We start from the raw sequence: 27,141 nt of genomic DNA on the forward strand, positions 1-27,141 counted from the left end.
GGAAATCCCCTATGAGAGAGTGACTTGTGGGGTTTTATTATTACTATTTTTTTAGGGAGGTTAAATCGGGGCAAACTCCCTTGTTCTTCAGGGAGAGCTGGTCCCCTCCCCTCCCCCACCAAGTCCCCTTTAAAACCCCGCGCGAGGAAGACCTGGAAGGACCCCACGGATCCGGAGTGACCCTTGGATATTAAACCGGAGCGAGGGAGGACTCGGGAAGGCGATCCCACCCCGGCTGGTGTGTGCGTGTACGTGTGTGTGTGTGTGCGCGCAGCCGACCCGGGCGCTCTGGTCGCTCCTTTGTTCCCTTCCACTTCCTTTTTTTTGTCCACCCCCCCACCTTGGTTCCCCCCGTGCCACACCAACCGCTGCTCCCTGCCCGTCCCCCCAGGTCACCGAATGGACCAGCAGCCCAGCGCCAGGAGCTGCAGCCGGGGTGCCCCAGCCTGCGAGGCCATCCCGAACGAGCCCTCCATGAATCTGTACATCAACACCACCACCGGGACCCGTTATGAGCTCTCAGTCCCCGTGGAAGAGACGGTGGAAGGACTGAAGCGGAGACTGTCCCAGAGGCTCAAAGTGCCCAAGGAGAGGCTGGCTCTCTTGCATAAAGAAAGGTAGGTCTAGCAGCCCCCCCCCCCATAAACTACCCCAGAAGGGACCCAACTCAGGGGCTCACCAATCTGTGTGTGTGTGGCGCTTTAAAGAAACCAAAGTGGCTGGTAGAGGGGTTTCATTCTTCGTCTCTATTGCAAAGCCCCGGCTCCCGGGGGCCCCTGTGTGTGTGTGGCCCCATTTCTCAACCTCCTGCACCAGGCGGGATGGGTCCCAGTCCCTCCCACCAGTCGGCTCCCCTAGCGCGGCTGGGCTGAGCCGAGCCGGGGTCCCGGGGAAGCTGCTGGGATCTGGACCTAAAATGGAGCCTCTCCGTAGGCTTTGATCCCACAAAAGTTTCCCCTGGCTTTGTGTGTGCGCGGGGCCCCATCCTGCCTGCACCCCGCTGGGGCGCCGTGTTGCACTGAGTCACTAGTAAGTGCGCGGCGCGGTGCCCTTTGTTCTAAAGGTTGAACCGAGGTGGGATCCAGAGGCGGCTTTTTCCCGGCACGACGCTCCCCCCCCCCGCCCCCTTTTCCAAAACCCAAATGCAGGCGAGGGCAGGGGGGGGGGGCTCTTTGAGAGTTGAATTCCGGCGTGGCAGGGCTGGGAGGTGGGACAGTCCTTTGTTTAGCAGGAGCCAGGTTTGTTGCAGATCCAAGACTGGTCAAGGCTTAAGGTGCAGAAAGGGTGGGGGCTTTCTGTGGGATACTTTTCACGCACCCCTTCCAGCCCCCCCACCCCACCCCCAACAGTAGCCAAAATAGAGAAAGGAACCTCCGAGACTAAAATGAAGGAACTTTTGCTCTTGATTGGCTCTCCCTCCTTGAGCAGCGGGGTTGAGTGAATTAAGCACCCCGGCAGGGTGTCTAATTGAGGGGTGTGTGTGTGTGTGTGTGTGTGTGGTGGGGGGGAAGATCCTTTGCATCTATGATTACAGTGCTTGGAGGAAAAAAAGGGGGCGGGTGTCCACACCCCCACCCCCATGCTACCCTCCTCCCAAAACTAGTCAAAATTTCCTCCTCTCCCTGCCCCCACCCCCAGTCATCTGAATCCTGCCTGTCCTATGGGGGGAGGTTTTGTTAGACACAAAAGCTAGTGCCTCCTCTTGTCTCCCAGCCCGCTGCACACACATTGCACGGGTTAGTGGCAATGGCTGCTTGACTGATTACTGCAGTATCATTCCCTGCCTCCTGCCCCTCTGATAGGATGTTTACATAATAAACTGGAGGGGGAGAGAGACGGACACAATTGTGCATTGAGGGGGAAGGGGCTGGAATGAGATTCAGAGGGTAAAGATAACTGGGGGGAGGCATTGTGCTAAATGTAAATTAACCCCCCACCGCTGATCCTGCATCCCCCTGGCCTACAGAGTCAGGGGAGCCATGGGTTGGGTTCTAAAGCAAACCAGGCCCCCTTCCTTTAACCGTCCCTTTTTGCTGGATGTGCAGTTACTGATTGAATACCAGGGAGCTCTGACGTCCTTCTCTCTGTCCGTGTCTTTTTCCCTTCTGCAGTCGGCTCAGTTCTGGAAAGCTGCAGGATTTGGGGGTCGTGGAAGGAAGCAAACTGACGCTTGTCCCCACAGTGGAAGCTGGCTTGATGGTAAATGGCTTTTTATTATTCCCTCCCCCCCCCCCCCCAACACACACACTCTGCTCATCTATTATTAAAGGGCTAGAATGTGATCTGGCTCAGCAGAACGGATGCCACTTCCTCCGACACAACCCTTTGGGGGGGGGGGGGAGGTTGGCGCTGGGAACGGCAGCAAGTTAAATATTTCATTGGTTGCTCTGTAGCTTGGTGTATAAATAGTGAAAGTGACATGCAATCCACCCACCCACCCCCCAGCCACATGCACACACACCCCCTTTTTTATTTTTTCTTTCAGTCTCAGGCATCCAGACCAGAACAGTCAGTGATGCAGGCTCTGGAAAGCTTAACTGAAACTCAGGTGAGAAGCAGAAATATTGGTGCATTGACCTGGACAAAGATTTCTCTGCAGGGGGCTTGTATCTGACCTCCCCCCCCCCCCCTTCCCCGCCCCCACAGCTTCCTGTATGTGCTGAAGGCTAGAGATCTCAGCAAAAGAGAAACCTAGAGGCCTGTGTCTGTGGTGAAGGGATTTGATGATTATTTGTTACCGTACTGCCTAAAGGCCTTGACCCAAATCAGGGCCCCGCTGTGCCAGGCACTGCACACACACCTAGGGAGAGACGGTCCGTGCCCTGAAGAGTTCAGTCTAAATCAGTGGTTCTCAACCTGCAGTCCAATCAGCACACAGCTGCGGCCCACGTGACATCCTCAGGGCCATACAGGTCATATCTATATATTGTGTGGATGTGGCCCACATACCACACACAGAGAGCTGCATGTGCGGCCCACAATGGTAAAGAGGTTGAGAACCACTGGTCTAAATAGAGTGGGAGGGGAAACTGAGGCAAAGGATGGTGAAAGGTCTAGGTCAAGGTCAGTGCTGCCTCTGCCAAGGTCCTGACCTCAAGGTGCGCTGCGGGGTCCCCATTCTCGACACAGCGGGTGTATTTGGGGACTGATTTCCCCATTTCCCCCAATTTAAAGACAAAAGCAGGATTCCTACCCTAACAGTTGCTTTTATTGCTTGAGGGAAGAATGCCTCTTGCTATTGTGTCTGCAGAATCAGGCGGGGGGGGGGGAGGAGGGGGCGTGTGCGTATATGCGGATCCTACCAGGACACAGCTTTGTGTTGGAGGTTTGCACCTTCAGATCACAAGGGGGTGGGGGCTCTTCTCCCAGGGCCTGAGCCGCCCTTCAGGAAAACCAGACGCAGCAGCTTTCGAATGTCTGCACTATGGTCTTGAGCTTATGGCTGGGGAGGGGGCGGGGGTGGCGCTGGGTTAGGATAACTGTGAAGTTACTTGGCGTCTGGCTGCCTGTGCTCCCAAAGACGAGAGGTTGCTAATCAGACAAAGGGGGGGAGGGTGTGTGTGGTTTTTTTTTTTCTTTTTTTTTTTTTTTTTCTTTCTTTCTTTCTCTACCCGTGGCTTGGGCTTCAAGGAAACCCTCCCATTGCTGGGTGACCCTCTGATGTGTGTCTGAGGGGAGGTGGGGAGGGAAGGAAACGGCAGACTGCAGCTGGGTGTGGAATTCACCTCTTCACCTCCCTCTGGCTTTAAAGTTGAGCAGGCTCCTGCTTCTTTGTTTTTGGTCTTTAAAAAAAAAAAAAAAATTCTCTCTCCTTCCTCCCCGGAGCCCTTGAGTTTATTTTTAAAAGACTTTTAAAGTCCCTGGTTTAATTCTGAGCCACCAGCGCAGTGCTGGGGGCCACGTCCCATCCCCCAAGCGCTGTGCAAACACCTGCTCATGCCCTGCTTGGTACCTTTTAACTGCTCTCCTCGGGATCTGAGTGGGTGGGGAAAACATGGGAGGCTGGCTGCAGCGCTTCCTTGCAGACCTGCCTGCCAGGACTCTGCTGTCGTGTGGCTAGTGCTTTTCTAGGACAGGGCACCTGGAAGGGTGGCAGAGCCACCAGGCCCCTCCGCGCACTGTGGCTCTCCCCAAAGTCACCTTGCAACCTGGATGCTCTTGGCCCTCCCGCGGACGACCTTGACTCTGTACGGCCCGTTTAACGCGCTGCTTGCTGAGCTGCTGCAAAGCCAGCTGGGTGCTTCTGGGGTTGGAGGGTTCCCCCCCCCGGGGGGGGCAACAGAGCACCCCATCCCCCTGCACTTGGATGTGGCTTCCCTGTGAATCTAGCCGGGCTCACAACAGTGAACTGCTGCAGGGATCTGGGTTCCGGCAAAGGGCCGGAGGCCCGTCTCCTACGTGGCTTTTGGGCATGAGTGCTTTTCTGGGTTGGCGTGGGGCATTGGTGAAATGCTAGCGGCTCAGTGGCGTGTTCTGGCAGAAGGCGAGCTGGCTTCAGGTCCCAGTTTCTCAGCTTGGTTTGGTGTCTGATCAGTTGAGACCTTCCCCCACCCCTCACCTGCCTCGGGGATGGTCTCAGAATTGTCCCCCTTCCCTCCTTTCAGGGTGGGGGCCGTGCACACAGGGCGCGAGACGCTCCCTGTGACGAGCTGTTCTGGTTGCAGCCTGGGTAGGAGCCCTGAGGAATCTCCCCGCACAATGCCTCTTTCTAGGCCTGGGAGGGGCAGAGGGCAGGAATCCTCCTGGGTCGGGCTAAGATTCCTGGCTGGGGCTTGCTGTCTCATGCCCCGGGAGGGTGGGCAGGGGCAGAGCCAGCAAAGAGGCTGGGGTGGGGTCCTCCTGCGTGGTGTGTGCATGCGTTGTCTCATCTTGAAAACTTGTATGATCGCCCAGCTAACATGGTAATGGGGGAGTGGTGGCTGCTTTAAGGAAAGGGTGGGAGGGAAGCTGGCCGACCTGCCCGGAGCAGGGCTGGGTTTGATTACCATGCTTGTGTCTGCAGGATGGAATTGGTGCATTCCAGGCCTTGCAGCAAAAGGGTTTATTCCTCCTTTTGTGGCGTGTCGGTAGTGGGACGGGGGGCCAGGGGGTTAGAAGGTAGCTCCTTAGAGGCGCTGAATTGCAGAGGTGTAGGCTCTCCTGGTCAGTCTGTGTCCCATGCGCCTTGGATGCAAAATGTAGGTTCTAGTCGAAGCTGCACCCCCACCCCTTCCTCTGTGACTGAAGCTAGAGCCGGAAAAGGCCTCCCATGCCACTAGTCTCTGTTCCCTACTGCAGTAAAATGAGTGGGAAGCCAAGGCTGGGAAGTGGTGACACCCCCCCCCCCATACCCCCCCATGGGTTTGTTGACAGGATCTCTGCCTCAGGAAGCATTCTCTGAGCACAGAGGAACAGCCAGCACCTGGGGGCCGGGGACAGGAAACCACGCCTCTCATTCATGCTTCTCGCCTTGGTTCTGCCTGTGTAAGGCTCTCTGATAATAGCAGGGAGATCTGCTGTGCTCTGACTTCCTCTGGGGGGTGTGTGTGTGGGTGGGAGAAAACGCCATCTAAGCCTTCCCCTTGGTACCTTAAGGAAATGACTACCGGGCAGGAGGCGTGGCGCTTACCCCAAGCTGGGGGCCGGATTCCCGTGGCGCGGCTGATGTCCTAGTAGCTGCCGGTGAACTTCCTGCCAAAGCTCATTGCCACGTTCAAGGGGTCGGATGATGCCCCTTTCCTGGGGGACTGCCCACCTGCTCAGCAGAGCTGCCGGGGGGTGGAGGGGTATTGGTCCTTGTCCAGCAGCCTCAGCCATGCATGCAACCTTCCCCACCCTACCCCAGCGTAGCTGAGCCTGCCTGCCGGTACTGGGGAAGAGGGTACTGGTGTCTCTGGGGCGCTAGGCACCATCCCAGACCCTGCCGGAGAGGGTAGGGATCTGTGCTCCCATTGGAAGGCCCAGCAGCCCCTCCCAGCGGCGCGGATCCAGGGCCTGGCTCGGTTTCTGAGGTCACTAGGTGGCTGAGGCGGGAGGAATGTTATTTCTCAATGGTGGAAGTTTTTTGTGTTTTGGTACTTCACCCTCCCTCCCCCCCCCCCCCTTTTTTTTTTTTTTTTTTTGCTCTGGATGGAAAATCCCTCAGCAGCAGCGGCCGTGGTGGAGTGCCGGTGTCAGGGTTCCAGCTGCAGCTGTGTGCAGCTGGAGAGAAGGTTGTTAAGCCTATTCTGGGGGAGGGCAGAGGCTGTTTCCTTCCCCTTGGTTTGGATCAGCCTCTCTCCCCCGGGTCTGACCTGGGCTGACCCGTAGCATCAAGCCTGCGTTTTGTGGGGTGCTGGCCCTGCCCTGTGGGAAGAGGGCTCTGCCCTGCGTAGGGCACTGTATTCTCTTGAGTAACCAGGGCAGAGGACAGTCTTGTCAATAACATGGGGGGAGGGCTCTGATTTCCTGCCCCCTCCCAGCCGGTACCAGTCTCCTGTTGCGCTGGTGTCAGGGCGCCTCCCTGCTGAGCCAGCCATCCATCCATCCACTGGCACCCACCCTGTTCTCATCCCCTGCTGGGCAGGGGGTGGGGGAAAGCAAAGGTTACATCAGGGCAGGCGCTTGGAGAGGAGGGAATGCAGCGTTCTGTGAGTCATCCGCATTTCTGGGAATCAGCAGGGACGCGCTCCCTGTATCTCCGGGGCTGGATTCGGAGACAGTAAATTAGATTTCCCTCCCCGGACTTGGCAACAGCCTGCAGGGTCCCTGCTGCTGGTTCGTCTCCCCCGCCCCTCCCTCGCTTCCCAACGGATCTAGGACAGCAGAATCCCTGGGGGAAACTGGCAGGATCCCCGGGACCTAGCACAACCATTCCTGTCCTGGGTGCGGACATTCCTCTCCTACCTGCGGGCGAAGGGGGGGGGGAATATTGCCCCATCCAGGGCGCTGGCTGGACAGGGAGGAGGCAGTGGCCTTGCTCCAATGGCCAGTGAACTCAGTGGGAGCTTTTCCATCCCTTCTGTGGGCGTTGGAGCGGGCCGGCTGGGCGGGATGTGTTTATGTTGGAGCATCCTGCTTTCTGGGGGGGGGGGGGGGAGGGAAGGGAAGGGCTGAAAGAATGTGTGGGGGAGGGGAGCCATCCCACCCTGCCCCTGCTCGGAAGGTGGGGGTACCCGGAGGGGGCATTCATTTGGTGGCGGGGATTGGTTGGTTCGGTAACTAGCGAGCCCGGGAGGGACCGGTGTGCTGGCGTTCACAAGGGGGACCACTCGGGGGATGGGGGGGGGGGGGGGAGTGCCTGGGTTAGTTTGATGGCCTCCATCGGGGCTCAGGAATTGGGCCAGTGTTATTGAATGGAAAGGGGGGGGGCAGGCTATAGGGCTGGGTTGTGGGATGGGGTGGCACTGGCTGCCAGCCTAGGGGAGAGGGAGTGCTATGGGAGGCTATCGGTTTTGGTGCAGGGCTAGTGAAATGGCTGCCTGTCTCCACTCCCTTCCTGGCAGGGCTGGGGCAGGGGCAGGGGAGAGGGGATGGGGTGTCTCCTGCGGGGCGGGAGGGGGGGTTGGAATCTGGAGCTGTTTCCCTGCTAATCTCGGTGCTACCTCTGTTAAACCTGCTCCCGCCTCCTTGGCGTTTGCAAGAACCGGCTGGCGTGTGTGTGATGCCGAGGGCTGGATAACAGCCCCCCGACTCCCGGCCCTGCGCTCGGAGAGGAAGGGATTATTTTTAGTGCTGCTGGGAGCCGACAGGCGGTGAGCTCACACTCGCTCCAGGCTCTCCAGTTTCCTTGGCTAATAACAGCCAAGGGTCAGGAAGGGGTGCGCAAGGAGGAAGGTGTGAGTCAGGCTCGCTGCCAGGAAGGAGAGGGAGCCTTGGGTGGCTGCTGACGTCAAGGGGACCTGGAGGAGTCTAGAGAGACTTGGGGACTGTCACTGAGAGTGTGTGTGTGTGTGTGTGGGGGGTGACTGGTTTAAGAGGGAGGCAGGATTGTATAATGGCTGGAGGAAGGACACTGGGGAGCCAGGACTCCTGGGTTGCCGCCTCAGCTTGGGGAGGTGAGTGGGATCTAGTGGTTAGAGCGTGGCGGGGGGGGGGGGGGGGGGATGACTGGGAGACAGGACTCCTGGGTTCTATCCTTGGCTTGGGTGGGAAGTAAGTGTGTGTGGAGGGGAGATGGCACATCTGGATTATCTGCCACTGACTCACAGGGGAGTCCTGCTCTCTCTCTCTCTCTGCACCTTGGCTTCCTCCCCCATGCGATGGGGACAGTACCTGGAATAGGATGTTCATGAGGTTTCACAAGATCATGGTTGTAAACGGCTTTCAGGTCTCTGAGAGAGCAAGGCCAAAACTGTGCTCAGCTTGGAGGAGGGGGAAATGAACCCCACTTTCTGAGTCCCTCTGATTTAGCCCCAAAGTCTGGCCCACCCTGTACATGCTGGAAATGGTCAATATTTTGCCTGGTGGAAGGAATTGACTGCTCCCTTCCACCCGCTTTCTTTGCACCTGAGCTGGTAAAGGATGATCAGCAGAGGGTGGGGAGGGGGAAGGCCAGCGTGCTGTGGGGCTGATACCCAGCAGTGTGTTTCTTTAGGGGTGAGTGAGGAAGCTGTGTGGGGGTGGGGGAAGGCTCTCTGAGCCCCCTCCCATCTGGGGAGCCAGGCTTTTCTCCGTATGTTAATCTCCCATCTTTCCCCTCCCCGCTCCCGGAGAACAAGGGAGCAGTCTCCATTGAGACGAGAAGGGGGGTGGAGGGGATTCTGGGGTGCCCCACACCCTCTCGAGGTGCCTCTCTCCTGGGCAGTGATGCTCCCGCACTGGAGACCCTTTGTTCAGCTGGCGGGGGCGAGCTCCGTGTGTTTGAATGGCTGGATGCTCAATGGGGAGGGGGGGAGGGCTGGGAGTCGTGACTGCTGGGCCTTTGATTGAGGGGAATCTTTTGTGGCTGGAGGGAGGGGAATCGTGACTGGCGGGCGTAGGAGGGGACTCTGCTGGTAGAAAAGGGCTTAGCTGGCCCCTCTCTCTGGGAGTGTGCATGAGGCGCTCGCTGGGGCTGTGGGTTTATCGGGTGCATGTGCATTGGGGAGTCCAATCCCCCCTGCCTCCCCGTGTCGGGGTGCACTGAGTTTTCCCTCCACCCCTTTACAGATGGAGAAACTGAGGCACACAGGAACATGAGAGCCACAGAGGCTGGGATTAGATTGGGGGGGTCCTTCCCTTCTTCCCCCCCCCCCCCCCCCATCCAGGGCTCTGAGCAGGGTAGGTGGGCGCACACATCTCCTCCCTGGGCCATCACCAGGACGGAGGAGTGTTCCCTCCCCCCAGCTGTAACCTCGATGGCCGAAGTTGCAGCATCTCTTTCACGCCCACCTCTTCCTCTGCGGCCTCCATCTGACGCGCTCGGGGGTTCGCTGTTATTTTTAAGCTGCTTTTCCCACGGCTTCTCAGAACTCAGCGTCTCTCTTGGATTGGGGCGGGGGGGGAGGGTGGGATCCTGGTATGAGGCCGAAGCGATCGCTGGGGCCGGGGAGAAGCGGGTGTAGGGGGAGTCCCCGCTGCTGGACAAGCTAGCGCGGGGGGTGGCGCTACCCCGGCCAGAGGAGATTGGTGCTGGGCACGGGGGTAGCTGCAGACAGCCGGGCTGGCTGGGTGCACAGCTGAGAACAGAGGCCTCCCTTCTGTTCTGTGGGGGTGCATGGATTGCACCCCGTTTGGCAGGCTGAGGGCAGGAGGATCTGTCTGCATCTCAGGCGCTTACAGCCCAGCGCCACCCAGCTTAGACAAATATTTATCTTTGCCAAGCAAAGGCAGGGAGCGAAGTGTTTGTTCACGAATCCTCCCCTCCCTTCCCAGGACCCTCCTCAGCCAAGAAGCAGAGGGGCCGATCCTGCCCGGTCCCTCACCCAGTGTTGGGCTGCTGCCGATTGAAAAGCCACCCCTCCCTCTGCACTAGGGGTGAGCGGGGTGCACCCGTGACTGATCCCTGCTGGGGTGTCCTTCCCACTAGGGGGTGTATGTGACTAAACATCAGCATGGCCTGGCCTCCTCCCCACAACCAGGATTGCTTGGTGTGTGTCTGCCCTGTCCCCCCTGACTGCTGGACTCAGCGGGGTGGGGGTGGGGGGCAGAGGCATGGCCGTACACCCCCAGAGCCCTAAGGGAGCTCATGGGGTGGGGTGGTAGAGAAATCGGCTGCAGTTTGCTGGCAGGAAGGGTCCGAGGTAGCTGGGATCCCCTGCTTCTGAGAGCGGGGACAAAGGGGCGAGCTGGATAGGAGGCTGGAGGAATAGCACACCCCCCTCCCCGCCTGGCGAGGGTTAAAGCCGACCCGCCTGGCAGGTGGAATGCTAAGTGGCAGTGGGGGGGAGGGGTGTGGGCTGGGGGGCCCTGGGGCAGCACTGAGCCGGCACCTCGAGCTGGGCCTTTAATATTCCCCCCGCCTTTCCCCAGAGCAGATGGCGGGTGATTTACGCTGCCAGGCACTTCCTAGAATGAGTAATGAGTGGGGGGGGAGGTGCTGTTGGGGGGGCATGGGGAGGGGTTTTTCCAGCAGGCTATGTTCTCTCTTCCCCCCCCCCCCCCCCCCAAACCTCCCTATGATTTGGGCATCCCGTGCTTTTTTAGGAGTTCCCTGCTCCTCTCCCCTCCCAGCTGCTCCATCACCTGCCACTCTGAGCTTGTGGGTTTTGGGGGGGGGGGGGGGCGGGGGGAGTGTGACTGACTCCTCTCCCCTCCCCCTCCCCCCATTGTAGGTGTTGGGGGGGGGGGCGTTGAGGCTCTCTGCCTCTTGGTGGCCTTTGCACTTGCTGCTTGAGTCATGCTGCAGAGGGGCTCGCCCGCCCCCGGAGCACTGCGCTGGGGGTGCACGTGTCCTCGCCTGCCCCCTCACAGTCCTCTAGTCGCCTTCCTGAGTTGCTGCCCTCCCCCCTCGGCCAGTCCCTGGCCACGCACACACCTGGCTGGGGGCTGCTTCACCCTGCCTTGCTCTACGTGACTTGGCGGCTCTGCTCCTGGGGGGCAGAAGTGCCCCATGCCCAGGGGAAGGCTCTAAGGCCAGGCCTCCCCCATCCCTTCACTTCTAGTGCCAGGCAGCGGAGCTGTGGGTATTGCAGGAGCTGGGGGCCGGCGGCACAGCCCTTCAGACTGGCCCCTGGCCCCCCTCCCTGCCCTCTCTATGTGGTTTCCCTGCCTGTCTGAGCTGCAGGTGGCCCGGGCACCCACGCTCCCTTGGCACGGGGTGGGTTCCTGGCGGCTGCGTTGGCAGCTGCCTTGGGCCATGGTAACCTCTGTTGTGGGGTCTGCACGGGCGGGGATGGGGGCGTGAGTCTCTTCCCCCTTCCTCGCACAGTGCGTGATACAGGGTTGGGGGGTGGGGGCTCCCGTAGAAGGCGCTCTGTGGTCGCCCTCAGCGAGTGACACACAGCGCTGATGGTCTTGGCTGCAGAAAGGTCAGGGGTGCGTGTAGGGGGAGCTGCGAAAGGGTGACTAACGGCTCATGGGTGACGGCTGCTGGGTGGGCAGAGCGTGTGAGCTGGCTGGGCTGCGGGGGCTTCGGGAGAACCCCCTTCAGCACAGATCCTGTCGGTGAAGTGACTTTACCCCTGGGGGGCAGGGGGGACTCCCTGCCCAGCTGGGCCTGGATAGCCAGCCTCCCTTCTCATGCCACCACAACGGCCCCCCCAAGGCGCTCGCTCGGCTCAAACCCGCCGTCGACTCGGGGTGGTATACGGGGGCTCTGTGGTGATATACACTCAGTGACACCCCCCCCAGCCTCTCTCCCCCCCCCCCCCCCCCCTCTCTCTTTCCTCCCCTTCCTGGTCACCTGAATCCATGGGATCTGATCAGCGACTAGGGAGATTAATTTCTCCGGCCGCGCCTTCCCCCTGGTGAATGGTCGGAGGATTCAGCAGCTGTGTGTTTCCCTCTTCCCCCCCCTCCCAAGTGCTGACTTCTTCCTCTCACCCCCCAGCTCAAACCCCGGAGGCCCCTCCTCTCCCTGCAGCCTTGCTGATTGGGGTGGGGAATATGTCACAAGGCAGTGTGGCAGATGGGGAGCACCCGTCCTGAACTGCCGGACCTTGTTGAGGGTGTCCATACACCCAAGTGCTGTGAGGCGCGGGGTGCGGTTTGATACATGGACAGCTTGGATTTCCCCAGTTCCTTGGTCCTGCTCGTGAGCCTGCCAGTTAATGAGAGCCCAGCTAGCGGGAGATTGGACAGAGCTGGGGCAAGGTGGCGTATCTTTGTGCTGAGCGTGAAATCCACAGTGGGTTTTCCCCCTGGGCTCAGTCTTCCTGGTTAAAGGTCCCGCTGGAGATCTCCAGCTGTTGGGGGAATTCCCCTCTTCCCAGCATCCCCCAGGGATGCTCTGAAATCCCAACAAGCTCTCCAGGACTCTTGCAGATAGTTCAGTGGGTGGTTCTTTGCAATCCTTCTGTGGCTGCTTTCCCCTGGACTGAGTCACTGTGCAGGGATTTGGCTCCCGTGCAGCCCTGGGACCCAAAGATCTAACTCCGAAATGGCCACTGAATTGTCTGGGTGTCTGTTTCTGGGCCCCCAGAGTTGGGTCCCGGCAGCTCACGTTGACATAGGTTGGGCTTGTGGGTGCTGAGCGTCTCTGGAAGAAAGTCCAGCCCTGGGTGTCTCACATTAGAGTCTCTGTAGGATGGGAGACCCAGATGTTTCCTTTCCCCTTTTAAAGATCAGACATGTCATCTGCCTTTGTTTCGCGGGGGTGTGAGATGGGCCTCCATGCCCAGAAACGGGGTTTACCCAGTTCTTGAACAGGGCAAGTAGTCCGCTGAGGAACTGGCCCCAAGTCCTAGCCAAGAAAGAAGTGGGCTTAGCCCCTTGGGCTGGAGGGGTGTAGCCCTTACGTAGCAGTGCTTTGTAGTGGGAGTCCTATTACAGCGCCTGGGCGGTCTGCTATTGATCCAGATGGGGCGAGGAGCAGGGAAAATGGGGGTGAATCCCCAGCAATGGCTGTGACCTCCTTGGAAAAGAGGGAGTCAGGTGACTTTTTTTTGGCATCCTGTGTGACTATCTGCTGTGTCTCCGTCCCCTGCCACTGTCTCAGGTGCAGCAGGCTTGGCAGATGCTAGACTAGCTGGGGAAGAGAAGCCTCTTTCAGGCTATAGGGAAATGCAAATGCGCAGCTGTGCAAATGAACAGGGGTGCGTGTGTCACTGGGGTGGGGGTGAGCAGAAAGCGTCTGCAGGAACAGCCATAAAGAGTGTGTCAGAGGGTGGATTCCAGCCCCCGCCGCTGGACCTTGTCCCGCTGGGGGGGGGGGCCCACGCCCAGCTCTGGTTAATCTCCTCCTGTGCACTGCGGGGAGCGGCTGTGCGGGCAGGTTTATCACCAGGGTGGGGTGGCGACCCTCCCCTGTTTTTTTTGTAAAAGCCGCCTCCGTCAGTTTGCTCCCCTGGCACCACGGGTCACGTGGGAACAAGACGTGGCAGGCGAGTCCTGCGGGCCTTGAGCTTTAACCCATCAGGGTCACACCCTGCCCCTGGTGTCCTGCTGGGGTTCTGGGGATCTGGGAGGAGCTTGCAGCTAGGGACTCCCAAGGAGCAAGGGGTGCCTCTTCTAAAAGGCCCGGCTTCTCAGTTTTAGCCCCGACGTGCCCCACCTTGCTGGGCTCTTGGCACGCTCCCCCTTTCCTGCTTCTGCTCAGTCGTGGGTGCTGATGCCCATGTGTCTCTGGGATGGCAGCGGGCTCCTTCCAAGCCCATCGCCATGCTGCAGGGAGCGTGGCCCTTCTGTAGATGGACTGGGAGAGGGGGCAGAGAGAGAGCTCACGTGGGTGGGGGGGTGGTGAGATAATGGTGGGGGGAGAGTGGGATACAGACGGCATGTGTGTGTGGGGGGAGATATGGCTTCTGGGCCAAGTACCTACCCCAGAAGCACACCTACAGCTCCCCACCCCTAAATGATCAAAGCAGCCTTTCAAATCGCGCCCCCCCCCCCCCCCGCCCCAAGTCCTGTGATCAGTCTGCTTGGGGTCAGCTCATGGGGAGCCCACGGGTGCCCCCCTCCAGGAGGACTCCTGTTCCCTCATTGGGTCGGGGGGCCAGAAGGGCATAGCTGGGCAGTGGGGAGAAGGCAGCGCCACTTGGCAAAGTCAAACCAGCCCTGAGCTGTCCAGTCCTGTTCCTCGCCCCCGTATCTCAGAACCGGTGGCACCGGGAACGGTTCTGCTTCCCCTTTGCCGTGGGCCGGACTTTGCTGGTGCCCCCACCTCACCCAAGTGCTGCTGCGCCATGATCGAGACGGTGACCCGAACTCCTCTTCTCTTCTCAGGTCAATGACTTCCTGTCAGGAAGGTCCCCGCTGACGCTGGCCCTGCGGGTCGGCGACCACATGATGTTCGTGCAGCTCCAGCTGGCAGCTCAGCAGAGTGGGGGGCAGCTCCAGCATCGGCATGTCATCACTAGCCGGGGGGAGCCCGGGGCAGCGGCCGGCCCCACCCCCCAGTGCAGGACGCTGCACGGAGGGACCAGCTCCAACTTCGCCCGCATCCCCGTGGTGCCCACCTGCCAGCAGAGCCCTGCCCCCAGCCCCGCCCCCTCAGCACAGGCCACACCCATGTACTGTAACGCCGCCCACCCCGCCCCCGTCACAGCCGGGATGTTCCGGTCGCATGGGGCCAGCACGCAAACGGTTAACAGCAGCGTCGTCTCCTCCTGCTCAGAGGTGAGTCTGGCTTTAAAAAATAAGTCTCTCAGGTGGGGAGAGAAAAGGGGGGAGCTGGGCCTCAGGACTCCTGGGTTCTATTCCTGGCTCTGGAAGGTGACTGTTCTCTAGTGGTTAGAACAAGGCCTTGTCTATATCCACTCCTTCCACTGACAGGTTACAGCCCCACTTCATGCCTCAGTTTCCCCATCTATAAAATGAGGGTGTTGTGAGGCCTTGCTACATTTTTTCCAAATGCTGTGAGATCCTGAGGCAAATGGTGCCAGAAAAGGGCATAGTGTTCTTATTTTTTTTTTATTGCAAAGCGTAAGGCAAAGATCTGCTCTAGATTTTGGCAGGGGTGGTGGGGGAGAGGGTTTCCCTCTGAGAGAGAAGCTATCCAGGCTGGTCTGTGTACTGCCTCTTGTGCTTTGACTGCAAAATGCTTATAGTCCAAGGAAAACCCCAGCCTGCCATGGGAAGAAATATCCAGCAACCCTCCGGTCTCAAAATAGGATCATTGCTTATCAGACTAATCACAATCCTTGGCTGGCATCTTTCATTGCCAAGTACTTCCCAAAGGCAGGCAGACACATTATCCCCATTTCACAGATGGGTAAACTGAGGCACAGATAGGGGAAAGCGAATCACTCAAGGTTTCGCAGCAGAGCTGGGAGTACAGCCCAGGTCTTCTCGTGCCCTAACCACTAGACCATGCTCCCTTCCTAGAGTAGGTTCCTTGGTCCGAATGGGTTCATGGGTCTTGGAGGCTCAAGACCCAAATGTAAGGCAGATGGTAGCATTGAAGATGCCCTCTAAATCCTTTTCTTCACTGTGAACGGGGCTCGGCCGATGGCGGGTTTGAAATCTGGCTGATTTCAGGTGTTGCTTTTGGAAGTGCCCTGTGACTGCATGGCCTAAATAGCACTGGACCGGCATGCAGAAGACCTGGGTTCTGTTCCTGGCTCTGGCCTGCTGGGTGAACAAGTTGCTTCACTGCCCTGTGCCTCAGTTTCCCCATCGGTAAAATGGGGATAATGACGCTGCCCTCCTTTGTAAAGTGCTTTGAGATCTGTGGGTGAAAAGCACTACTTAAGAGCTAGGGACGGTGATGATTATGGGATCGCCCTGCTTGGGTGTGGGTACTGCCTTGTCCCAAAAGGTTGAGGGGAAAAAACCTCACGCCTTATGCTGGCCGAGGAAATAAGATTGTAACCCTGGGAAAGTTTGGATGTGGGACTTTTTCCCCCAGCCACCCATCGAGCTAGGGGTCTGCCCCTGTGGCTGCGGGTTAGCGGGAGCCTTCTGGCCCATTGGTGTCTGTTTCTAATGGCTAATAAGTGTCTCTCTTTCTTGCCGCTTGCCAGGTGGACTGTAGCGCTCGGAGTAACAATTCTGCCAGCAGCAACCCAGCCCCAACAAGCCGATCCCGCAAACCTGGTGCAGTCATAGAGAGCTTCGTTAACCACGCTCCTGGGGTCTTCTCAGGGACCTTCTCTGGTACGTTGAGAGCCCAGGGGACTGTGGGCCCGACTCTCCTCTCACCAGTGCTGGTGTGACGCCATGGGCGAGCGCCGGTGCGCGTGGCTGGGGAATTGGAGACTCTCTTTTCACGCTGCTTGTGCAGAACAATGGGGAGGGGAGAACCAGGGCTGGACCAGGGCCCAGGTTGGTTGGCATGGTGAGGGCAACTTTTGGTGGCCAATGAGAGCTGAGTTTGATGGGTCTCTTCCTACCTCAGCATCCTGCCTGGGATGGGGGCTCATGCCAGCTTTGGCTGCCAGCCTTCCTGGGAGATTCAGTGCATCGACAACCCCCCCCCCCCCCCCCCCGACCCGCCCCAGGGCCCTGCACTGTGTTCTGGGGCCATGGGTGGGACACACAGATGCTTATGGGGAGCCCCTGAGGGGTGGCACAGAGTGTGCCAAGGGTTGGGCTCAGCTACTGCCCCTACAGGCAGCATGGCATGACGTGTCCCCCCGCCTCTTCTCCCCTGCAGGCACTTTGCACCCCAACTGCCAGGACAGCAGCGGGCGGCCCCGGCGTGACATCGGCACCATCCTTCAGATCCTCAATGACCTCCTGAGCGCCACGCGGCACTACCAGGGCATGCCTCAGTCCCTGACGCAGCTGCGGTGTCAGACGCAGTGCGCCCCCTCCTCGCCCCCGCCCTCCCCGGATCCCGCCAGCAAAACTACCTCAGAGAAGCTGACGTCCGCGACCGCCGTGGCCTCACAGCCCCTGCACTCCGTGGTCCAGTGCCAGAGCCAAATCCGGATGTGCAAGCCCAGTGGTGAGTCCTGCCCCATGACTGCCCCCCCACGTGGCCCTGTGGCCTAGCGTAGGCCTCCCGCTGTGGCTGGATTTGCTTGTCCCTGTTGGCTGAGCTGTGGCTTTGCAGCTCGCCCCAGGCCTCGTCGTTAGGGAAGCTGTGATGTGCCCACGGCAACTGGGCTGGACTGGGCCTGCGTGATGCTGAGAGTGCTGGCTGGGTCCTGGCAGCCCATTGTGTGTTTTTTTGTTTTTTTTTTTTCTTCAGTGGTGTGCGGCTGGAGGTCCAGCCGAGTGAAAGTTAAAGGCCATCAGAGGCAGGAGGCTGGTTCTGCTGTTCATCTTAGCTGGGATAGGCCAGTGCCGAGCTCAGAGGGAAAGGGCCGGGGGGGGGGGGCGGGGGGCGGGGGCTTGTGCATCTCTTTCCCCCATCCCCAGGTCCTTGGTGGACTGCGGGGCCCCTGCTGACGACAGAGGAAGTGTGGGTGATGGGGTGGGAAGGAAGGAGGCTGGGTCTCTAGCTGGGATTTGCTTGCTCCGATTCACTTCCTCTGCGTATCCGGTTCCGTCTGCCTCTTTGTTCTGTAACTGTCCTGATGGGGCTTCCAGCCAACTGGCGGGGAAGGGTGGGGGGGCAGCGGAGGGGGAGGGTGAAAAGCCATGTGTTAATTCCGGGTTCCCAAGTACCATGATTTACCCTTCGCCGAAAGAAGGCAGAGAGATTGGGCCTGGTTCTGGTTGCAACCCTTGGCTAGAAGTGCTGGGGTTAACGCTGCCTGCGCTCAGACTGCACCCTATGCTGCAGAGTGAAGTGAGCCTGTTTGTTTGCCTATTTATTTATTTTAATGAATGGCCCTTTGCCATCTTGTTCCAAAAGCCTCTTGGCCTAGGACCCCCCTCTGTAAGGACTGCAGAAGGCTAACAGCAGAATAATTAAACCAACTGAGGGTGTTGATTGACAGGTGTGATGGGGTGCTCTGTTTACACAGTGTGCTACGCACAATAGCCCACGGGCTCAAAGGTGTTTAGGTTCCTGATTCCTTGATTTCAGTGGGAGCTAGGGGCCAAAATCACCGTGAGGATCTGGCCCTATAGAAATGCAAGGTCCCTGCCCTGACAATCTTACAGTGCGCATCAGTGCTTTGCTTCTGCGGTGCTATTCTCTTTAGGTCCTCTGCTTAGGATTTGCATATTAAAATGTACTGTTGTGCCTATGCTTTCCTGGCTAGACACTGATTTGGAGTGATGCATAATCGCTCCGTTGGAGGGACCCGGTATCAATGCTCTCCCCCTCCAATGGGCAAGCTGGGGGCTATGCATTTAATGTGCAAGTTTCTCTCCTTTTTTTTTTTTTTTTTTTTTTTTTTTTAAAATCTCTTGGCTCCCAATTTGCATCTCATCAGTGCAGTTAAGGCGCTCAGTGGATCCCTGGGGAATTTGCAAACCTATTACCTGTTTCTTATCTGCGTGTTTACCTTCCCCCTCCAACCCCACTAGGGGGGTATGTGTGCGCAGTGAGTTACCACATGGCTTGCGTTGCCCCATTCAATGGGCAGGGGCTGTAGCTGGCTGGTTACTCAAACTGAGTTCTTCCAGTGACATAATTTGGCACCTTTAAGAAGAGACAGTCAATTTTGTTTCCTGTTTGGTGAATTGGACTCAGGGGGAGGGGGAAACGAGTCCTGGCATTAAAAATCAAATCAAATTAAAACCTAAGACTTAAAATCAAGAGTCAAGATTTTCACTGGTGAATTTTGGGAGCCCAACATGATCTGATCTTCAAAAAGTACCCTTGGCATATCGGGCCCCTCTATTATACTGCCTGGCAGTTTTCATCCATAGATCTCAGAGCGCCTGACAAAGGATGTCAGTTTTATGATCTCCCCCCCGACCCTTCACAGATGGGGGAAACTGAGGCACAGAGTCTTGCCCAAGGTTACCCAGCAGGGCCGGGGCAGAGGAACAGAACCCGGGTCTCCTGAGTCCCACTGTTGTGCCCTAGCCACTAGGTGTCTCCAGTCAGAAGGACACCCCAAAAATCGCTAGTTACTTGTGAGAATCTTGGCTAAGGATTGTGTAAGCTTTTAGGGGCAGGGGCTGCGCACACCTGTGTGTTTTTGTACAGCACCCGTTAAAGGGGGAGGGGTCCTAAGGCTGATCAGGCCAGCTGTGAACTATATAAGTTGGTGTTCATTGGTGTGACCTTGAGGCTTGGTGGCATGGTTCTGGAGGAACACGTGTGTGTGCGTGCGCATGTCCCATTGTAGGTCTCCGACACTCTTTGGCACAGTTGGTGACATTCAGGACTGTTCCACATACTGGGGGCACTTAATTCCTTTGGGAAACTTTTGCCCCACTTACTCAGGTGCTTAAAATGGGGGAACCGCGCGCTACCCCCGGTTGTGGCCGCTGGCTGAACGTTTCTCCGAATTGTCGGGCCGTTTTTATCTTCTATATGGTCATTGAATTGTGTTCTGTGCCAGCGGAGTGACTCCATTCGAATTGGTGGCATTACACCAATGGGTAACTTGGTCTGGGGTGTGCGCGGGTTTTGGAGGACTCCTGGAATGGGGGTGACTCTGCACCCACCCACCCCTAGCAATTCCTGGTGCAGAAAGATTTTATCCCTTCCTCCTGATCTCATTCAGCGGGCCACCATCTCCTCCCCCTTCCTTCTTTCCCTCCTATCTCTCCTGTCTGTCCCCTGCTGCTCTGCCTCTGTTCCGGCTACAATGCAGCGCCACACGCACCCCCACCTTCTCCACTTGCTGTCTAAATCCAGGGCGAGACAAAGGGCCCCATTCAGAGCCAGGGAGGCTGGTTGGGGAGGGGTGGGGAAGAAAGCACTTGGCCTCTGGTTTGGCATTTTTGGCCTGGCCCAGAGGAAGCTGTAGGCTGGGGACATGCTGCAGAAATAGAAGCTGGGGGGAGGGTGTGGGGTCAACACAAAACAATCCTGCTTTCTCTTCCTGGCAGACTTGAAAATATACTTCCCACCCCTCGCCCTGGGCCCTTTCCCAGCTGGGGGCAGAGCCCTCTGTCCGGGTGCCAAGCTTTGGGGTGCTCCTAGGTGGACTCCAGCCAGACATCTGCCTGGAGAGGACTTTTTCAATTTGCCATCGCCACTTCCCGAGCTGGGGCCAGCCCTAGGTTACGCAGGGTCCTAGAAGTCAGACGTGTGCCCCCAGCCCTGATCCAGTTTGGCAGCTGCAAGGCTCATGAGCTTCTGCAGAGGTGGCACAGACCAGCCATTGGCACAGTCTGTTCAGGCACCTGTGTGTAGGCCTGGGGGAGGGGGAGGCAGTGGGGTCTAGTGGTTAGAGCAGGGGACTGGGAGTCAGGACTCCTGGGTTCCAGTCCCAGCTTCGCTGATGGCTTACATTGGCCAAGTGGCTTGCCCTCTCTGTGCCTCAGTTTCCCCATGGTATGGGATGGTTTCCTGACATCACACATGGGTGGGGGTGGGGCAGCTCCTGCAGCTAAACCCAGGTGCTGCCAGCCAAGGGCTTTGAGGTCCCTCCAAGGGCAGAGCGTCAGTAAGAGGCTGTGTATGCTGCTGGTAAGGCAGGGCCCTGTCTCCACCCCGCCCGCCCGTTCCCATGGCAGGGCTCGGCTGGGGTATGCGTGTAGGAGGCCTCCACTTATCTGCAGGGAGCAGCTCTTTATTCACCTTGAGCTTTGGGCCCTGCGCTGCCCCCTCCCATCCCCAGAAAGTTAATTTCTTTCCTTCCCGCCCCCTCCTTGTTCTTCCTTTCATGACGCCGGAGCCGCCGAACAGGGCTTAGCAGGATTCTTGCGCCCAGGGACGTCACTGGCATGTGAGCCGGGCAGCTGCCCTCCCTCGTAGGGAAGCGTCTCTTGGCAGGGGAGAGAGAAACGAGACGTGGCAACCAACCAGCTTCCGAGCTGCCCAGCTGCTGGTTGCTGGTTGCCCTGGGGCCGGGGAAGGATTCGGGGTGTCTCTCTGCTTGTGAGGACCGGGGGGGGGGGGGGGGGGGCGCGGGTTATCCTCAAATGATCTCGCTCCACCTCTCTCCATTCTCCTTCCCTTTCCCCTCCATCCTGCCTTCCCAAGGTCACTGCTGCAGGCTGCCTCCGGCTCCAGCCCTTCCTAGGTTCCCATTTCCCCCCTCTCTGGGTAAGCTCCCCTCCTCTGCTCAGAGCAATGCTGCTTCCCCCCCCCCCCCCCCAGCCTCTCTAAGTCCTTTCAAGCCCCCCTCGCTGGGCTCGACCCCCCCCCAGAGCGGCCTGGGGGGGGGGGGGGGGAAGCTGCATTCCATCCTTCCCCGCTCTGTTTGTTCAGTTGGCTCCCGCGTAGGGAGGTGGGCGCTACAGAAAAGGAACTGAGGGGGAGGGAGAGAAGAGAAGAAGGGGGGGGGGGGGGATAGAGGCAACAACAAAGGCCTGCTCCAGGGGCTGGAAATGTGCCTGAGCCCTGCAGGCAGCGGACTCTGGCTCACCCCCCACCCCCACCCCGTTCCTAGGGTTTGGGGGGGGGGGTCGTGTGCCTTTCACTGATTTGTTTTGAAATAGCATTACACACCTTGCTTCCAGCCCTTCCCCCCCCCCCCCCATCTGTGCTGCTTAAACTCTGCGTGTGATTGTGGGGGGAGGGGGACCCAAGTCCCCATTTCATTCATCCTCCATCGTTATCCACGGGTTGAGGATGCTATTGAACCTGGGACCCCCTTTAGCCCTCTTCCCCCCCCCCCCCCCCCAATTGCAAAGCCTCATGAATGGTTAGAGCTGGTTCTCAGCTGGAGATGATCTGTGTTGGGGGGGCAGTGCCCCTCCTCCTCTTCCCAGTACGGGTTTGAAACTGGGGCAGGACAGGGTGCTGGGTGGAGAAGGAGGGGCTCGGCGGATAGGGTGTGTCTGAGATGCACTCGCTCAGGCGTGGAAGCTAGCATCTCTTTTTTCCTTCTCCTCCCCCCCCCCCCCCCCCCCCAAGCAGTCGCTCGGCTTCATACACCTGCACCGCTCAAAGCAGGAAGGGAGCCGGGACCTCCAGGCCGCCCCGAGGTTCCTTCTCTGCAACAATTTGCTTAGAGAAAAGAACTGAAACTGGAGTCACTCACGTTTCCAAAGGCCTGGGCGGGGGCCGCGTGGTGTTGTGCTGTTCAAATGTAATTCTTTGCGTCGTCTTCCCCCCCACTCCCTTCCCCCCCGCCCACTAGGTCTTCGCCTCTCAGCCAATGCAAACAAGAGCTCGCTGGGGCCCGAAAGTCGCGTGCGAGTGCTCCCAGAGAGCCTGAGCGAGGCCCGGTGGGATGGGAACTAGGCCAGGGCAGCCATCTTGAAACATGGCTGCTGTTGAAGGACTCAGGGCTGCCCAGTCTCTTTTCCCCTCCCCCCCCCCCCCCCCCCAGCTGCTTTTGCACTGCTGTTGCTGGTGGAAAGATTGAATGGGCTGGATTTCTGTCTCGTTTGGGGCTCACGGTGCCTGCGCGCTGCGCGGCCACCCAGCCACCTTGCCGCGGCTTTGCACGTCACGTGACTGGGAGCACGGCCATCAACCTGCCCAACCCCGGCGGCTCCTCTCGGCACCACCATGCCCGGGAAGTGGGACAGACCCGGGGCTCGCCAGCTAAGGAGTGGGGTGGAGGACATTGGGGGGGGGGGGGGGCCCTGGGGGGGGCTGGGTTTTCTGTGTCTCGGAAGTGGCAGCCCTACTTTGTGGCTGAGCTGGCTTCCAAGGACCTGTCCACACTGGCGTCCGGGTGGGTCTGCATGCAACTGAGGGACAGTGGTCCCATCTACACCACAAGGTGAAACAGTGTTTGACTGACCTGGTGGGGGGGATAGGGCAGATTTAACATGTAGTCACCCGTTTGTCCGCTCCCGCCGTGGCGACGTCTCCAGGATGGACAAGGTCCTTAATGCAGTCTGAAATGGGCTTTAAAGCATGGTAGCTGCATCATGGCCTAGGACCCTTTTAATTGGGTTTCTCCAGAGCCTGCTCAGCCCCGGCGGGGGGGTCTGGCATGGGTGTGAAACTCTAGCGGGTGAGAGAGGGGAGATAGATGCTCCCCCGCCTCCTCCCCTGGGGGTTTAATAACAAGGTTCATAGACACCCTCACCCTGGAAATCCCTTCTGCCCTGTGCTAGAACCTGGCTCAGACATGTTTGCAGCTGGCATATTCACGGGTAGGAGCTGGGGGGTGGGGGGGGGGGGCAGTTCTCCATTTCTCTCTGAGCAATCACCCAAGCCCCGGTGACCCCTGGCCACGTACCCAGCTGTCCCGAGCTCCTGGGAACAGTAGCGCTGCTGTGTGAGGACGGATCTGGCCCAGACTGGCTCTCGGCTGCAGGGGAAGTAGCTGAGAGCGCTCTCACGGAGGGAAGGGGGGAGGGCAGGCACACAAACCAACACTGTTGCTTGTGTGTAGCCGGCTATCCGCAGCGCCCCGCTGGCTCGCACTCCAGACAAACAGCGCTAGTATTTCTGTAGGGAAATTTTTTTTTCTTCTCTTTCTCCCCCCCCCCCCCCCCTTTCCCCCTGGAGGGGATCCTAAATATTTAAGGCTCGCTAACAGGGCTTTGCTCTCTGGGCTGTGCATGCCATGCATGCCTTTCCGCCCACTGATGCAGCCATGGACAGCAAGGGGGCTTGAGGCATCAATCGCATTTGGAGAGGGTCTCGGTGACGGGGGTGTTGGGGGGGGGGGAAGAGCGCTGAGGGGATCTCTGGTGGGAGGGCTCTGGCAAGAGCTGCCGCCAGTGGGGAGGGGGTGGCTCAGCTGTAGCTGCAGGGGAGAGGCTTTGGTGTGGCTTTAGCTGAGGGGAGCTGATTACAGGCCCCCTTCCCCATCTGCCCTGGGGCTCTCATGCATAGCGATCTCCCTGCCCTGTGCACCCTGGTTCTTGGCCGAGCTGGGATCAGGACCCTGCAACAGAGATCAGCTGGGGGGCCAAGTGGGATGGATCACACCCACGGACCCCCATCCCACAGAAGTCTAGGCATGTGCGTGCTTTGGGTCTAGGTTTTGGGATAGGCGACTTTCAATTGGATGTGCCGTGGGTCTGGGAGAGCCTTGTTGTATCTGGGTAATGCCTAGCACCATGGGATTGGGGCCTCTAGGCCCTACCCCAATACAAATAAGGAATATTAACTCTCTGGAGCCTCTAGGCTCTCGCAAGGCCCCAACGCTCCAGTATCAGAGCCCCTCACCAGTATGTCCAGCCTTCTCCTCTTCCCAGCCACCCCCTCCCCCGAGAGCTGGAAGAGTGCTACCCCTGCTTCACAGATGGGGGGGAAACCGAGGCACAGAGACCAGGGAGAACTGATTCCCCTCCTTGTCATGAAGGAAACAGGGAACCCATATTTTCTGTGTCTCAGTTCTGTACGTCCCATCCCCCCCCCCCGCATACCCAATGACCGTCCTTGTCCGCTCACGGCCTGTGTGGTTCCGATCCCAGCTCGGGGTCTCATCGGTTCTACTCCCCTCTCTGTCCCTCGCCGCCCCTCCCACTGGTGCCGCAAGCTCCTTCCCCTCCCCCGGCACTGTGGGGAGAGAGAGCCGCTTTCACGGCCAAGTTTATTATTGAGTGGGATCCTTTTTTCCTCTTTCTCCAGCGCTGAAGCCCATATCTATAAATGTGCAATTGTTCATCCTCCCACTTGCTGCTAAACCAAGCGGGGCGCTCGCTCTCTGGCGCGCGCTCGCCCCGGCGATGAGAGCTTGCGCTCCTGACGGAGAGGAGTGGGTGGGAAGCAGCCAGTGGCTTCTGTTCCGCTCAGTAAGGGGGAGCCCCCCCCATTAAAATGCCCAACAAACCTACCTCTGCCAACGGCACAATCTCTCCCTTCTCAGGGAGAGCACCTAGGCAGCGTCCTTGCCCACTCCTTCCACCCCGTACCCCTTCCTCCCCGGAACCAGAGCTGCCCCGTGCTCTCTGGGGCCTCTATACCGGCCTCTTAGGGCTCCTCCACTGTGGGGCCTTCTCCTGTGTGGGTGGGCACTGGCTGTAGCACCCCCTGGAGGCTGTTTTGAGGCAGGATCCAGCCTGGGGGAGGAGGGTGTCTTCATAGCCCCCTCCCCGTTCTACTGAGGCCAGGCTGTGAGTCCAGGCATCCCCATTGCTGTGCGGTCTCCTGTCTGTCTGCCTCTTGGAGGCAGGGGATAGTGGCATTCTGGGGGGCTGAAGTGGAGATTCTGGGGGGGGGGGCTGGTACGGCCAGGACTGGGGCTCAAACTGGGTGCGCTTTGCATGGGTCATTGGGAAGAGGGGGGAATGCTAGGAAGCTGGAAGGGCCTAAACAAAATGGCTCTCCTTCCCCAGCCATCTCCCCCCCCCCACACACCATGCTCTATTTATCCTTGAGTATAGGAAGGAAGAAGGGTGTGTGTATGGGAGGGGGTACGTTTCCTCTCCCAACCCCCGGCTGTTTCCATGGCGATAAAACAAACACGACACTGCTTGAGAATTGGGGAGATTTGTGTCAATTTGGGGGCATGTCTGGGAATGAAGCTTTCTGGCCTGTACTCCAGGAGGGGGGGGGGAAATAATTATTTGGGGGTTAGGGACTGAACAGTGTGGAGAACTCAGTTAGGAGTGGGGCAGCTAGCGAGCATTCGGCACTGGGGCGGGATCGCTCCTGATGGCCAGACAGGGGCGTCCTCGGGGCACGGCCTCTGGCCGCATGGCAGTTCAGCGGGAGTCTGACCACTGTCGCTGCCCTAAGCCATCTCGGTTCCTGCCCCCTGGTCCAGCTTCTCCCTCTCCTTTGGGATCCTGCTGGTAGGAAAGGTGCTAGAATTTGAGCTTTCCTTAGACTGCTGGAGGTGGTGGGATCCAGGGAGTAGAAGAGGGGGACTGGGAGCCAGGATTCCTGGGTTCTGTTCCCAGCTCTGGGAGAGGAGTGGTGTCTAGCGGTTGGAGCAAGGAGCTGGGACTTAGAAAGGCCTGTTGGATCAAAAAAGGCAACGTTGTTCCCTCTAGCACGTCTTTTAGTGCTCTGCCAGGTCTAGTATTTAAATTGTTCCCGCTCTGGGCCTCAGTTTCCCCATCTGTGGATAAGGGGATAATTCTCGCCTACTGGTTCACGCAGTGCTTGTAGAGCCTTTGCTGAACGGTGCTCTCAACCAGGATGCTTGATTGTCGCAAGGTGTCTTTTTCACTCCCAACTCTGCCACTTGGGCATGTCTCCTGGGCTGGTATTTTCGAAGGGGGCGGAAGGGCAGTAGTTACATAAGAGTGGCCATACTGGGACAGACCAAAGATCCATCTAGCCCAGTATCCTGTCTTCCGACAGTGGCCAATGCCAGGTGCCCCAGAGGGAATGAACAGAACAGGTAATCATCCAGTGATCCGTCCCCTGTCACCCATTCCCAGCTTCTGGCAAACAGAGGCTAGGGACACCATCCCTGCCCCACCTGGCTAATAGCCATTGATGGACCTATCCTCCATGAACTTATCTAGTTCCTTTTTGAACCCTGTTATGGTCTTGGCCTTCACAACATCCTCTGGCAAGGAGTTCCACAGGTTGACTCTGCGTTGTGTGAAGAAATAATTCCTTTTGTTTGTTTTTTGAACCTGCTGCCTAGTCATTTCATTGGGTGACTCCTAGTTCTTGTGTTATGAGAAGAAGTAACACTTCCTTATTCACTTTCTCCCGACCAGTCATGATTTTATAGACCTCCATCATATCCCCCCCCTCAGTCGTCTCTTTTCCAAGCCAAAAAGTTCCAGTCTCCTTAATCTCTCCTCATACAGAAGCTGTTCCATACCCCTATTCATTGAATCCATCCCCTTTATGCAGCTGATGAGCTGATGCATGCATAAATCCCATTGAAACCGGGGTGGGTACTTCTGCATCTGTAAAATGGGGATAATAATCTATTGAGCTAGCAAGGGAGAGCCCCCACCCCAGTGGCTTTGTAATGTGCTGCACAGCGCTGAGCGTAAGCAAGAACCCAAATGTTGAACCCATAAAACTAACACACGCCCCCCGATTGCTCTTTGGTTTCAGGTGACCGTCTGCGGCAGACCGAGAACCGCGCCACCCGCTGCAAGGTGGAGCGCCTGCAGCTGCTGATGCAGCAGAAGAGGCTGCGTCGGAAGGCACGGCGGGACGCCCGGGCCCCATACCACTGGCTGCCAAATCGCAAGTCCAGCCGGACCAACAGCAACAGCAGCGTGTCTAGCGAAGGCAGCCTGGACCTAGACTTCGAGGATTCAGTGTGGAAGCCTGAAGTCAAGGCAGACCTGAAATCAGAATTTGTTGTAGCATAG

At 58.4% G+C, this 27,141-nt stretch overlaps 1 protein-coding gene across 1 annotated transcript; it reads left to right on the top strand.

The window, feature by feature from the left end:
• Positions 1–45: 45 nt before the first annotated feature.
• On the top strand, positions 46–27,141 carry MIDN (midnolin). The gene is made up of 8 exons (XM_065422121.1): positions 46–238; positions 392–617; positions 2,112–2,199; positions 2,486–2,548; positions 14,263–14,655; positions 16,002–16,134; positions 16,634–16,927; positions 26,879–27,141. The coding sequence occupies exons 2-8, from the start codon at positions 400–402 to the stop codon at positions 27,139–27,141; spliced, it is 1,452 nt and encodes a 483-aa protein (XP_065278193.1). The 5' UTR covers positions 46–238; positions 392–399.

This window comes from Emys orbicularis, chromosome 24, assembly GCF_028017835.1.
Source record: "Emys orbicularis isolate rEmyOrb1 chromosome 24, rEmyOrb1.hap1, whole genome shotgun sequence".
In the NCBI taxonomy this organism is placed as follows: domain Eukaryota; kingdom Metazoa; phylum Chordata; order Testudines; family Emydidae; genus Emys; species Emys orbicularis.

What these genes read in the sequence shown, in the direction of transcription:
- MIDN (XM_065422121.1), top strand. Translation starts at nt 400, where the DNA reads ATGGACCAGCAGCCCAGCGCCAGGAGCTGCAGCCGGGGTGCCCCAGCC. An exon ending in CAGTGGAAGCTGGCTTGATG is followed by an intron (nt 2,200 to 2,485) that starts GTAAATGGCTTT and finishes TTTTTCTTTCAG; the next exon opens with TCTCAGGCATCCAGACCAGA. An exon ending in AAAGCTTAACTGAAACTCAG is followed by an intron (nt 2,549 to 14,262) that starts GTGAGAAGCAGA and finishes TTCTCTTCTCAG; the next exon opens with GTCAATGACTTCCTGTCAGG.